Below are 14,365 nucleotides of genomic sequence, written 5' to 3' on the forward strand. Positions count from 1 at the left end.
TGTTCCAGTTACACCTTTTGTTTGCAATAATGTGTATATTTGTTTGTTTGTTTTTTCAACACTTCCAATGTCACCATCATGTATGAGTTCTCTCCTCTGATTGGATAAAATACATATCCTGACCAATTATTTTTTATTGTCACACAAAAACCTAATATATATAGTAAATGTATATATATGTACATATGCATGTATACATACAGTATGTATATACGTACGTACATTATGCATATGTACAGTATGTAATGTAGCGTTTCGTATATTGAGCCGATATGGAACCCTGCTCCCTCACACGGGAGACCAGGCCAGGCTAACAAGCTGCACCGAGAGAGCTAGCTCGCTTGGTGCAGCGAGTTGCGGCCGGGACTTTTGTGGGGTCGCTTCATACTGTAGCTGTACCCATACTGTACATACAGTACATATTGTACATACAGTACATATTGTACATACTGTACATACGGTACATATCACATTGATGGAACCCATGAATTCACTCAAAGAATTGATTAATATTCCCAGGAAATGCATCAGGACAAAACACCTAGAGTATCTATAGCATAGACTGTATAAATGAAGATCTATAGTCACATTTTATTTCACACTTTATTACGCGTTTACACTTTATTTCTTTACATCACACACACACACACACACACGTATGAAACGATCCATCATGTATAAAATGATAATACAATGAACAGTGTCACACATTGTCCCGTCCAGCTGCAGGTGTAGAGTTACACAAACATTTACATGTAAAGTGACAGCGGCTCCTGTTCCCACATTAACCCATTCAAACCGGGAACGCATCCGTGCCATTCAAAACTAGCAGATATACAAGCTCATAGCTTGAGCTTGTAGTGTAGAGCTTGTAGATCTGCTATTTTTCAGATGGGGGTCGGCAGGCCAAATACATATAATCCCCCCCCCCCCATACCACGAGACCCCGTGCATTTTTTTTACCTTGTAAACCTGTGATGTGACAATAAACCTGATTCTGATTCTGATGTAATGAGGCGATCGCCGTGAGGACAGCGATCACGGGAAATATTCCATGCTTTTTCAAAGGTTGGTAACACCGCTCGTTTTCGAGCGTCACACTATCACACTATTACTCCAGCAGTTAAAGAGTTAATGGCTTAAACCGATATGAAACATTGCCAGTAGATTCAATGCTGTCTGTGCAGGTGGGAAAGAGGCTTATGTCTGGTTTAACCACATGAACCCTATAGTGTCCATATCCTGGGGTATGTCATAGGTGAACATTTGGCCAAAATAGCCGGTCTTACATAGATCGGCTATTTTCGGTGACGAGATTTGATGTACTTGTACTAGATTTTGATGTCCTCCTATGGGGGGAAATTAGGGGGGCCAAGGATAGACCCCTCGGGGTTGACCCCTGGTTAACCAAGTAGGTACTACGTAGGGTTTAAGTGTTTAAGTTCAGGATGTTTGTGTCATCATCAAAAACACGTGTTCTATACCGTATGTAACACTTATGAGCAGTGTCTTTGTTTTAACTGACAAAAAACAAAGAAAAAAACAGGATCTATCCACAAGTTTCCTATTTGATCCCTGATACCTGATCAAATGGACAGACCATGCCCTAGGAAACCTGTGGATAGGGCATCTTCAGTGTGTTGTGTTGTATAATAACACAAATGGTGCGCACAGTCACACACACACACACACACACACACACGTGCGCACATGCACACACACACACACACACACACACACACCGTGTTGTATTAAATCACATCTAGAGCCAGACTCATACTTCGACCATTATTTGACGACATTCAATCATTTGGTCCCCACTCCATGGGGTGTTTCTTGCCACTGTATATTTTGCACATACATAAAACTTGTCTTGTCTGTATTTCACCATCCTAGCAGCAGTGAGCAGTTTAGGGGTTAAGTGTCTTGTCTCAGGGACACTTCCCCACATCGCTGAGGCCTGGAATCGAACCTGGGACCTTTGGCTTCCCAGGCAGGCTCTCTAACCATTCAGCTACAACATGCCCTAAACTGGCCTTCCTGTTCAGGACATGTCACAGAGTTACATTAACACTGAGGATCTGACAGAGTAGATAGGGATCCCAGAGATCAGTAATGGCCTCAGATGGGGGTCCATGGCCTTAACGCACATCAACCTGGGGGTCTTAGACGATGTCTAGGGTTGTCTAGGGTTAGGGTCCTCTAGGATTTGAACAATTCCCATTTCTTAACAGTTCCCTTTATATATTTTAAACCTATATAATTTTGGCCTTCATGACAAAAAACTAAAACCTGTATATAGTATATGTATATAAACACAAATTCAATCATACATACAGTATCATATTGCATACATATTATTTGTGGTGGTTCTCAAAGTGCGGTGCAAGGACCCTCTGGGTTACTTGAGGAGGTTCCAAATGGACCCTTACAGGTCTGTAACTCTGAGAGTGTACAAATGGAACCAAATGGACCCTTACTCTCTCAGAGTTATGGTGGTCCTTGAAATCAAATAAAAAAGTTAAGAGAACCACCGGTATTATAATTGTACAGCAGACGTGAAGTGAAGTCCACATAACCAGCTCTGACAGTGTAGATAGAAAACGGTCCCAAATGTGATGAAACCCATTCCGGTTCCTTAAATGTTGGATTTGGTTCCGGATCCCGACCCTATGTGTGTCACATCAGAGCGGCCACACCTCGTTAAGCCCCGCCCCCCCGCTCTGACCCTATGTGTGTCACATCAGAGCAGCCACACTGTGACACAGCTCCCTAAGCCCCGCCCCTCGCTCGTCCCCGCGCGGCGCCGTTCTCAACATCTCCGCGGCGACCGCCGCCACGGCGCCCGGACAGAACCGGCAGCCAATCAGCATCGACGAGAACTCGTCGCACGCCTCCGCCGGCAGCCAATCGGGCGACGCCTGGATCACGCATTGTTCTATCAGCCCGCTCTTCACCTCCATCGTAACGGACGCCGGGCTGTGGTGATTGGTGGAGGCGTCGTCGTGGAGACGGAGGGGGGCGTGGACGGTGAACTTGGGAGTGCGTCCAAACCTCCACTCCCAAGACCGCAGCTCATTGGTCAGTCTATGGATACCAGGAAATGACCGGTCATCACTGGGATCCACAAGATGGACCTGTGCACTGCTACCAAACTCTGAGGAGAGGAGAGGAGAGGAGAGGAGAGGAGAGGAGAGGAGAGGAGAGGAGAGGAGAGGAGAGGAGAGGAGAGGTTGTATTTATATCAGGAATATTAAAATATTCTTTCTATCTCTCTATTCTTCTTTGCTTTCCTAAAAGCTTAGCTCAACATATCAGACCAATCATTCATTTTGTGATAAAAGCACCACATTTGGCAGATGTGTTGATAGATATGTTGGAAGCAAATTCACACCCTGGTGGGTGAGGCAGCCATTTTTCTAAATTGCCACCAGCGGTTGGTCTAATAATCCTCACCCACCCTCTAGTGGCTAAATGTAATGCCTACAATAACAAGTGCTTGTCAGGGTGGGGGGTCCCCAGTTGAAATATAATTATTTCGGGGGGTCCCCAGTTGAAATATGATTATTTTGGGGGTCCCCAGTTGAAATATGATTATTTTGGGGGTCCCCAGTTGAAATATAATTATTTCGGGGGGTCCCCAGTTGAAATATGATTATTTATTTTGGGGGTCCCCAGTTGAAATATGATTATTTTGGGGGGTCCCCAGTTGAAATATGATTATTTTGGGGGGTCCCCAGTTGAAATATAATTATTTCGGGGGGTCCCCAGTTGAAATATGATTATTTTGGGGGGTCCCCAGTTGAAATATGATTATTTCGGGGGGTCCCCAGTTGAAATATGATTATTTCGGGGGTCCCCAGTTGAAATACGATTATTTCGGGGGTCCCCAGTTGAAATACGATTATTTCGGGGGGTCCCCAGTTGAAATACGATTATTTCGGGGGGTCCCCAGTTGAAATATAATTATTTCGGGGGGTCCCCAGTTGAAATATGATTATTTCGGGGGGTCCCCAGTTGAAATATGATTATTTCGGGGGTCCCCAGTTGAAATACGATTATTTCGGGGGTCCCCAGTTGAAATACGATTATTTCGGGGGGTCCCCAGTTGAAATACGATTATTTCGGGGGTCCCCAGTTGAAATATGATTATTTTGGGGGGTCCCCAGTTGAAATATGATTATTTCGGGGGGGGGGGAGGGGGTTAGAGAACCCCTGACGTAACGGACCTGTTTCGTACTGCTCTGCCACGGCGCTCATGATGGTCCGGCAGTCCAGAGCGGGGTCCTCGTCCTGCAGGTTCCTGACGGGCGAGGGGACGCTGGGCGTGGCGTTGCTACGGATCCCCTCGCACGTCGGCCTGAGCGCCGCCGACAGCAGAGCCCGGTCCGCTGAGCACAGCAGGGTGCAGTGGTGGTAGGACACGGTGCGTCCCAGCTTAGCTGCTGTCCCTGATGAACACAACACAACACAGTTATAGGACACACTATGACCCAGCTTACATTACATTACATTACATTACATTAGTCATTTAGCAGACGCTTTTATCCAAAGCGACTTACAATAAGTGCATTCAACATAGGTAGGGAACGAAAACTACTAATCACCAGAAGTCCTTAGTGCATTATCTGCAAAAACAAGCAACCAAGAGTATACCTAGCGCTAAGGTAAAAGTGCAATATATCAGCTACCTATTTCCTTAAACAGATGAGACAAAATAGCTAAATCAAATGAGCATGAGCTAAAACAAATAAGTGAATCGACTAAACAAGATCCAATAAACAATCCAATAATCCAATAAACAATACAGCAATAGAAAACAAGCGTTCGTACAACTAGTTAACAACAAGTAGGTCAGGCAGAGAGGAAGGGTAGTGTTTCCTGAAGAGGTGAGTTTTCAGCCTGCGGCGAAATATGGGCAGTGACTCTGCTGTCCTAACATCAGTGGGAAGTTCATTCCACCACTGTGGGGCCAGAACAGAAAAGAGTCGTGACCGTGTGGATCGGCCAGAAGGACCCTTGAGTGACGAGGCAATCAGTCGCCCCGAGGTGGCAGACCGAAGTGGTCGGGCAGGGGTGTAGGCATCGACCATAGCCCGGAGGTAGGAAGGAGCTGTTCCTTTCACTGCCCTATAGGCTAGCACCAGGGTTTTGAACTGGATGCGAGCCGCTACGGGGAGCCAGTGTAGAGAGCGGAGAAGGATGGTTGTGTGGGAGAACTTGGGGCGGTTGAACACCAGACGAGCCGCAGCTTTCTGAACAAGCTCCAGGGGTTTGATGGCAGATGCCGGAGCACCAGCAAGGAGGGAGTTGCAGCTTAGCTGTGTGTGTGTGTGTGTGTGTGTGTGTGTGTGTGTGTGTGTGTGTGTGTGTGTGTGTGTGTGTGTGTGTGTGTGTGTGTGTGTGTTTGACTCGGTTCCACAGATGAGTGTTGTGAAAATATATAAACTACAAGCTCACCACGCCTCGCACTGTGAGGCGTTGTGAGCTTCCAGATCGGCTATTAAAAGGTCTTAAAAGTCATTAAATTGACAATTTATAAATGTGCAGATACCCTGTGTACACTTATACTGTATGTTGGTTTGTTTACTGTTGAGAGGGAACTGGTGTAACTGGCGGCCCCCCACCTTCACTTAATGCGGCCCGCAGGTTAATAACAGAATAGTGATATATTATTGATTTCAGCTGTTACGATTCCAAACATGCAAACATGATCCGCTTTAATTACTTCAGTCTATATTAGTAGCTTAATGACTAGTATTAAAATTCTATTGTCTTTCTTATGTCCAATGTATTCGTATTTAAGTTCATAAAGTTAACATAAGTATAACTAAATGCATTTGAAATTAAGTAAACATTTTACTTTTCAGGATTCCAATTGAAAAATAGCAAAACAAAATCTGGATTCCAATTAAAACATAGCAAAAAATAGCAGATCTACAAGCTCAAAACGCGTCGCAGTGCGACACGTTTTGAGCTTGTAGATCGGCTATTTTTGCTACTTTTGTGTGACATAGAATGGCGAAGTACGGCATTAATTTACAAAAAAAAAGTAAAAATACAGAGATAATAGGTGTCTGCCCTCTGACAGTATACGCAATGTGTCCCTCTGTGAGTGTGGAAACATAGTGGCCCTCTCCATCATCCCTGATGTAATACATGAAATGAATGTATGTATATCACAGCCATTTATTTATTTAGTCTCATGCATCCTAATGTCATTGTATTAATTGTGTTTCCTTTGCTCGTTGTTCTGCGCGTAAAACACGTGGAATTGCCTTGTTGGTTGAAATGTGCTACACAAATAAAACTGCCTTGCATTGCCTTATGACTGTTACAGAATAACAGTAATAATGCATCAAACAAAGTCTAATGATATTTTAAAAGACACGCGTGAACGAAGTGTAAAGAGGTTGGACGAAGGTCATTCTGCTACAAAGCTCCATCTGATTGGAATGATCTTCCTCCATCTCTTTAGATCCATCACATCCTTCTGTCGCTGCAGGACTTCCCTATATTCACATCTTGATTCAACTTGTTTAAGCTTCTAAACTGACTGTACCTGTAGGGGACATATGCACTGGGGTATTTGTACTAAGCCCTTCTTTCTTTCTCTTCTGCTGTTTAACAGCTGATGGTGTGGTGGGGGGTGGGGTGGGTGTTAGAGGCCGGGTGAGCTATCCGTAGCCTTAGATCAAGACTATAATTGATTTTTACATTTATACGAGTTAGAAAAGCGACCACCCCCCCAGAGTGCCCTGGACTTACCACCAGTAAAGCCTGTACTTCTCCGTACATGTACAAAAAAATATATATAAGGTGCTTACACGCTTCCCCCAAATGTTAACTAGCGGTACGGAGTCTTTGTGCAATGTGTTAGTCCGTATTTTTCAATAAAGAAGTGTTTTAATCCCGTCTGTGGCCGATTCTGTTGGAAGTTCCCAATGGGCGGTTGTGACGGGTTGCATCCGGTGAAAGCCGGAATTACACTCAATGTTAACAGGAAGTAAACAAGGGGGGAAAAAATGGCGTTCGGCCACAGACGGGATTGAAACACTTCTTTATTGAATAATATGGACTAATACATTACACAAACACTCCAGACACCTAGTTAACATTTGGTGTAAGCGGGTAATCACCTTATATTTAGCATTTGTACATGTTCGGTGAAATACAGGCTTTACTGGTGACATTCCAGGGCAATCTGGAATGGGTGGAGCTAAGACTCTCGTAGATATAAAAACGTCAAAATCGATACAATACATCTCCGAGAGTCGTGATCTAAGGCTATATCCGTGTAGGAATGTATGTGTATATCTATTATCTACGTCTGTTATGTTCTGTTTATGGGACCCCCTGGAAACTGAGATGCTGCATCTCGAGGGGCTACCACTCCTCCAATAAAAATCTGAAATATCAATAAAGGTCTGTGTACCGGAGATCTTGTAGTGCCCGTTGAGCAGCACGTCGAAGCGGTCGGTGCTTTGGACGTCCAGCTGTGGGGAGAGGTTCTTCAGAGCCGTGGTGAGAAGCCTCAGGTTCCTGTGTCTGTCGTACTGCTTCTTGGAGGTGAAGAAGGTCAGGTTGACGTTCCCCAGGTCGTGGAACACCGTTCCTCCTCCACTCCTCCTCCTGGCCAGAGGAACCTGAGAACTCCTCAACACCTTCACACACACACGCGCACACACACACACACACACACACACACACACACACACACACACACACACACACACACACACACACACACACACACACACACACACACACACACACACACACACGTTTACATGGCTGTATGTACAATTACATAATAAATATAAATGTGAATAAAGAAATGTGCAAACAGAGCCGTGTTACATTGCAACTTAAGAGGGAAGACTATCTTATGAAACAGTATAAGAATTGTGCATTTTCTGTCAGAAATAGTTATACATCCATATAGGAAAGGTTAGCTTGGGATAAACTTATGAAACAGTTGACAGCAGTATTTGTTTTGCATTCACTTGGTATAAAACAGGGGTGCCCACACTTTTTTGACTTCTTTTTGACACTTTTTTGACTACTAAACTGACCAGCTCGACTAGATCTACCCACCACTTTTCTTTTTTACCTGAGAGGGCGTTGGATTAGTGGCCCTGGCGTTACATATAAGACAAACACACTTGGAATGAGAAATAGTGGGGGAAAATAGTCTTCCTCCCATTCTGTATGGAAGTGGTAGGTTTTTGGGTTCTTTGCCTCACACATTTTTAATATAACTATGTCATTCTACTCTCTCTCTATGACACTTGAAAACAAAGCATTGCATTGTGGGGTTTGACAGGCCCTTCTTGATGTCAATCAATCAAGTCACCTTAAGTCAAGCGGCAGATGACAAAAAGGAGGAGTTCTGTGATTTGTATTTATAAATATATATATATACATATATTTCAATTATAATTTTTTAGGGGCATGTCATGTGGTCTACCTGCACAGCTTTGTGATCTACTGGTAGATCGCGATCAACCTTTTGGGCACCCCTGGTATAAAACCTTTGAGACAAATAGCAGCAATTTATTCAAATGTAATTAAAGGTAGTTGCTCTGTTCATATGTGTGGTATCTCTATGTACTGAGGTCATATATAGCAACATAGGTTTTTCAGAAAACTCTTAGGATTTACAACAGTGGTTTAGAACACTGGTTCTCAAAAAGATATACAGATGTACAAGCTCACAGAGCTGTGAGCTTGCCTTGTACATCTGCTATTTTTGAACATTCTTTACAAACAAACTTTTAGTTGATGCTACTTAGTTTTCAACTAATATGTGTTGTGTTGTGTTGTGTTGTATTATATTATGTATTATATGTATTACATGTATTGCTGATGAAATACAGTACAATGTACAACGGACCACAATGGAAAACAAGTTTTTTTTTGTTATCCTTTTAGCATAACCTTTGACTGTACTAGCTGTACTGTTTAACAAACCTGTTAATAATAATATATTCAATCAATCAATCAATCAATGGGAAGTTGCTTGTGGCCAGTCACAGCCCTTCAGGTCACTGTCCTGCCAGGAGTTCTGGGCCCACCACCACCACCACACAGGGACAGTTTTGATTGATTGATTGATTGAATACTTTATTAGAAGTTTGCAGAAAAAAGCTCATGAAAGTACATTTCAATGCAAGGTCAGCTAATAAGATTTCAAGCCCAAGAAAGCCTATGGCTTGTTTCCATTGGGGTCCTTTGTACTCAATTCATAGCGACATTAAATGACAGACAGATATACGCTACTATGCAGGACATCATACAAACAGTTTAGAAATAAGTCAAACAGAAATATGCACAGTAAACAGTTCGAGGAGGGGGGGGTTAAGTTATGACTTTTACAGGGGAATTGCAGCCACCTGAAGGTACTCTTTTAGGGCAGTTTTGAAAGAGAGTAGGGTTTTACACTCCTTCACTGCTTTTGGTAGAGCATTCCACATTTTTGTGGCATAGCAGGGGAACGAATTCAACCCCTTGTTTGTGCCAAATCTGGGTTGGATGCGTTCAGTGGAGCTGCCTCTGGTGTTGTGATTGTGGACTTCATTTACTGTGGTTTTTGAAGTACTTTGACAGGTTCATGGGTATCTTAACGTTGTGGTGAACAGCAGTGGTTCTCACACTTTTTCATGTCAAGGACCCCCAAATTGACACTTACTGTAATAGCCCGCGGACCCCCATTTGAAAAGATATGCCAAGGACCCCCATAAGAGAAGATTTTTTACGGCTCTAGCAGTGATTTTCAACCATTTTAATTTCAAGGACCCCCAGTTTGGACATGCATTAGGCCACGGACCCCCATTTAATGGCATTTCTATCCCTGGGACCTCAATTTATATCGTAAAATCAATGTTAATGTAACTCTGAGAGTGTACAAATGGAACCAAATGGACCCGCTAGGGTCCATTTGGTTCCATTTGTACACTCTCAGAGTTACAGACCCATAAGGGTCCATTTGGTTCTTATTATCTATCATTTAGCTGGGGACCCCCTGGAACTCCCTCAAGAACCCCTGGGGGTCCCCTGACCCCACTTTGAGAACCACTGGTATACAGTATCTTGTAGACCAGGCCCATAGAGTACAGAAGTCCTGACGTCACTCGTTCATCCCCAGGTTCGTAAAGTCATGTCTCTATGGAGAATAACATTGGGGTCATCATAGAATCGTCTCATATAAGAATTGTGGTCCAAAAATAAACAAACTGTCTCTGCGATATTGTCAGGGAGGAGGTTCTGTATCGTTTATGATAGTCAGTCACTGTCTGTTTCCTGGCGAAAATGTAACTAATTCGGTGGAAGTAACATTAGCGTTGCCGTTTTCTCACCGTCAGTTGATGCTTCATATCCATAAGAGTGAAACCGCCGGGATCATTTGTTTATTTTTGGAACACAGTTCTTATTTGACGCGATATTAAAGACGTCTATGGGGATTCAGAATGGGGGGGGGGAAACCTCGAACCAGGTAGACAAACCTAGGATGTGTAAATGACGTCAGACTTCGGTGCTCTATTGCAAGTTGCTGTACAGTCCCTACCTTCAGGTCGCTCTCTTGCCAGGGGTTCTGGGTCCTAGTGCCCACCACCACACAGAGACAGTCCCTACCTTCAGGTCGCTCTCTTGCCAGGGGTTCTGGGTCCTAGTGCCCACCACCACACAGAGACAGTCCTTACCTTCAGGTCGCTCTCTTGCCAGGGGTTCTGGGTCCTAGTGCCCACCACCACCACACAGAGACAGTTCCTTACCTTCAGGTCGCTCTCTTGCCAGGGGTTCTGGTGTCGGCCCACCACCACACAGGGGGCGTTCCTCCACAGCAGCAGGACGTGTGGGTTGCTGGTCAGGTCCATGTGGTCATGGAGCCAGTCCTCCAGGGCCAGGTTCTGGTAGATGTCTGTGGACGTGGACTGTAAGACCAGACCCGGAGACGCTGTGGGGGTGGAGGTAGGCCCGTCACTATAATCCTCTAATCGCAATTATTTTTTGCATAATCGTCATAATCGTCATAATCGTCTCCATGTTGAAAAATGTTCACACATTTTCAAATATTAAAAAAGCAGAAATAGCAGATCTACAAGCTTATAACACGTCATGATTTCTGCATTTTTTTTACATGTACAACATTTAAATACATATTAAATATGTTAATCATTTCTTTGTATATTCTATATTCTGCCCTGTGGAGTTTTTGATTAGGAAGCCTAAAAGGCTAACAGAATTGTTTTATTGTATTCATATGTTCCAGTGTTTCAATGCCATAAACACAATGAATCATTCATCACAATTATTTGAGTGACAATTAATCATCAACTTCAATGTGTAATAGTGACAGCTCTAGGTGGAGATACAGGTATAAGTAAGGACCCCCAAATGTATTATGTAGTTGGCCGCCTACCCCCCCCCCCCCCCCCCCCATCTGAAAATGTTTAGTGCCAGGGACCCCCCAGAAGAGATGATTTATGTTAAATACACATTCTAAATGATTCCGAAGTTTCCAACCAAGTAGTGTAATGTAATAATCCATATCTTTCAATAAAGAAGTGTTTTAATGCCGTCTGTGGCCGATTCTGTCGGAAGTTCCCAATGGGCGGTAGTGACGGGTAGTGACGGGGCGCATCCGGTGGAACCCGGAATTACACTAAATGTAAACAGGAAGTAAACGAGGGTGAAAAAATGGCATTCGGCCACAGACGGCATTAAAACACTTCTTCATTGAAAGATACGGATTATTACATTAAACTACTACCCCGTAGAGCCAGTTAACATTTGGGGCTTGGGGTTAAGCACCTTTATTTTCACATTTGTACATGTTTGGAGTGTCTACGGGGCATAGTGCAGAAAGTCCCTGTCTCCATGGGGCGTGAACCCTACAACTCTCGTAGATTGAAGACGTCAGAATCACGTCTACGAGGGTTGTATACTACAGCTACAAGCTCACTATGAGTCGTATTTTTATACATTTTCTGCAAACTTTCTGCATAATATTACTTTCTACTTTTTACACCAATACTTTTCTACTTATACTCTAAAAAAAACTAAATTTCAAATACGGGACTTGTAACAAGAGTATTTCTACATTTCTGCAGTATCGATACTTTTACTCAAGTAAAAACATGTGAGTACTTTTCTTTCCATCACTGTACTGTACCTTTAAGCACGGAGGTCACAGATGTCACGCTCCTGCGGTGGAGACACACCGCTGTAACGGCGAAGTAATGACGTCATGGTCCCTAATGACGTCATGAGTGATCGATCAATGGATTTTGATTGACAGACAGATCAGTGTGTAGTTGTCTCTGAAAAACGTGTGTGTTTTGGTTGCAGAAGACATGAGTGTGTGTTCGGGGCGTTTTGTTCTACTTCCGGGTGACGTGGTGACGTCACTGGCAGGCGTGCTTGGCTTGGCTTGGCTCGGCTTGGTTTAGCCAGAGTGTAGAAGAGAGAGTAACGTCACGCTCTGATCTCGCCGCAAAGCGGGCTGCTATGGGCTAATAGTTCCAAACATTGGAACTATGTCATTGAGATAGAACGAGCATTTCCGCATTCCATTCTTGGTAACCATGAGAGTCAACGCTAGTGTCGTAACTCTCTTATACGGCTCTGGGTTTAGTTTAGTTTTGTGTGTGAGACACTGACACCTGCTGGTGAGAGCAGGTCACTGTCTGTCACATAGAACAACTGACTGCTCTGGGTTTGCACTGTGATAAAAGTAAGTGGTGGAAAAAAGTAGCCTACTCACATTTATTTCTTACTTAAGTAAAAGTATCAATACTGCAATGTAGAAATATACTCCGTTACAAGTGTTAAAACAACATTATTGGTATCAAAATGTACTTAAAAGTAGAAAGTACTCATTAGAATCAGAGTGTCCCATTTCACAAGTTTTCAAATCTTTTGAAAATAGCAGATCTACAAGCTCACAATAGGTCGCGATGCGACGCATTGTGCGCTTGTAGATCTGCAATTTTCATTTAGACGGTAACTGATGTAAATTATAATCGCAATATCTCTTCAGTGATGCTTGCGGAAGGGTTATTACCTCTCTGTAATGCTGCTTAACTCAAGACTTCAGTATCAGTATCAAATTCAACACATTTGTTTTAAATAAAATTCAACATAACTGAACTAAACTAACAATCCTAATAATGTGTCATGATTTTATTCATTTCTGGAGTGGAAAAACTAATACATAAATAAATAAACTTGTAGTTCAATGACTTAAGGAACTTAAGGAATTTATTGGTGAGATCCTTATAATTGTCTATAATTGAGTTATTCTGTAAATGTCAAAAGAGGGACTTTTATACTCTAGTTTTAGTCCAAAACACACATCGGTACACATTATCTCTGGGTTCATGTGATCATGTATCAGTTTGCACCGAGGAGTGTTCTTGTTTGTAGCTTACATTGTGTCTGTGTGTGGGGCTTTTCTGCCTCATTATCTATCTAGTCACCACCACGAAGAGCGTGGTGACATCTGGAGAGACAGAGGACGGCCGGAGAGACGGCGAACCGGAGTGGAGAGGGTTGGCAGCCCACACCACTTCTTCTGTGAGGAAGAACCCAAAAGCTACAGACTGCGGTGAAACCTGCAAGGAGGGTTTAAAAATCCAAAACCAAACACCCAGTGACTCAGGAAACAACACAGATGATGTGTCCTAGTGTGTTGTTGTTTACTAGTCACCTGCTTAATGTTGTATGTTAATCAGACTATGATAGCATTTCCTATAAAAGCCCTGTTTGTACTTCATTCATGTTTAGTCACCCTGGTGAAGGCTGACAACACATTGATGCATTATTTGTATTCTTGCCATGCAGCCAATTCAATAAAGGCTTTTTAATTTGTCCACTAGTGTGCCTTGTTTTTTTTCCCACCCTTTTGTGTCATTCAACTTTCACCCTGGTACCAAAGAGCACCTTGTTTGTATGTTTACTCTTTGCCAAAAAGACAGTGCTCACTTTCTGCGTTTTTCCCTACAAACAAGGTTGCCTTGTATGTTATTGTTCTGTTTATTGGGTGCATTTTATAACATGATCTGACAGACACTCTGCTCTCTCTTACCTTACCTGAGTGGCTTCACTGGCATGCTGCCTAACACACACACACACACACACACACACACACACACACACACACACACACACACACACACACACACACACACACACACACACACACACACACACACAGAGATGATCTTCGTTTCCACCATTTAAACAGTGCAGTTTTAATTCAGTCAGTTGGTCAACCATCTACACATTACTGCTACAGAACACCTGAATATACTGACCCATGTAATCCCTGCCCTGGATCCTATACAACCTCATTATCTATGGT

The 14,365-nt window shown here is 43.3% G+C and overlaps 1 protein-coding gene across 1 annotated transcript; it reads right to left on the reverse strand.

Annotated features, from left to right (window-relative positions):
• Positions 1 to 1,004: 1,004 nt before the first annotated feature.
• lipt1 (lipoyltransferase 1) lies at positions 1,005 to 12,252 on the reverse strand (the record flags this gene model as incomplete). Its single annotated transcript, XM_080422001.1, has 5 exons — positions 1,005 to 3,157; positions 4,230 to 4,451; positions 7,436 to 7,664; positions 10,776 to 10,993; positions 12,186 to 12,252. The coding sequence occupies 5 exons, from the start codon at positions 12,250 to 12,252 to the stop codon at positions 2,739 to 2,741; spliced, it is 1,155 nt and encodes a 384-aa protein (XP_080278127.1). The 3' UTR covers positions 1,005 to 2,738.
• Positions 12,253 to 14,365: the final 2,113 nt, after the last annotated feature.

This window comes from Gymnoscopelus braueri (assembly GCF_963280865.1).
Source record: "Gymnoscopelus braueri genome assembly, chromosome: 24".
NCBI lineage: Eukaryota > Metazoa > Chordata > Actinopteri > Myctophiformes > Myctophidae > Gymnoscopelus > Gymnoscopelus braueri.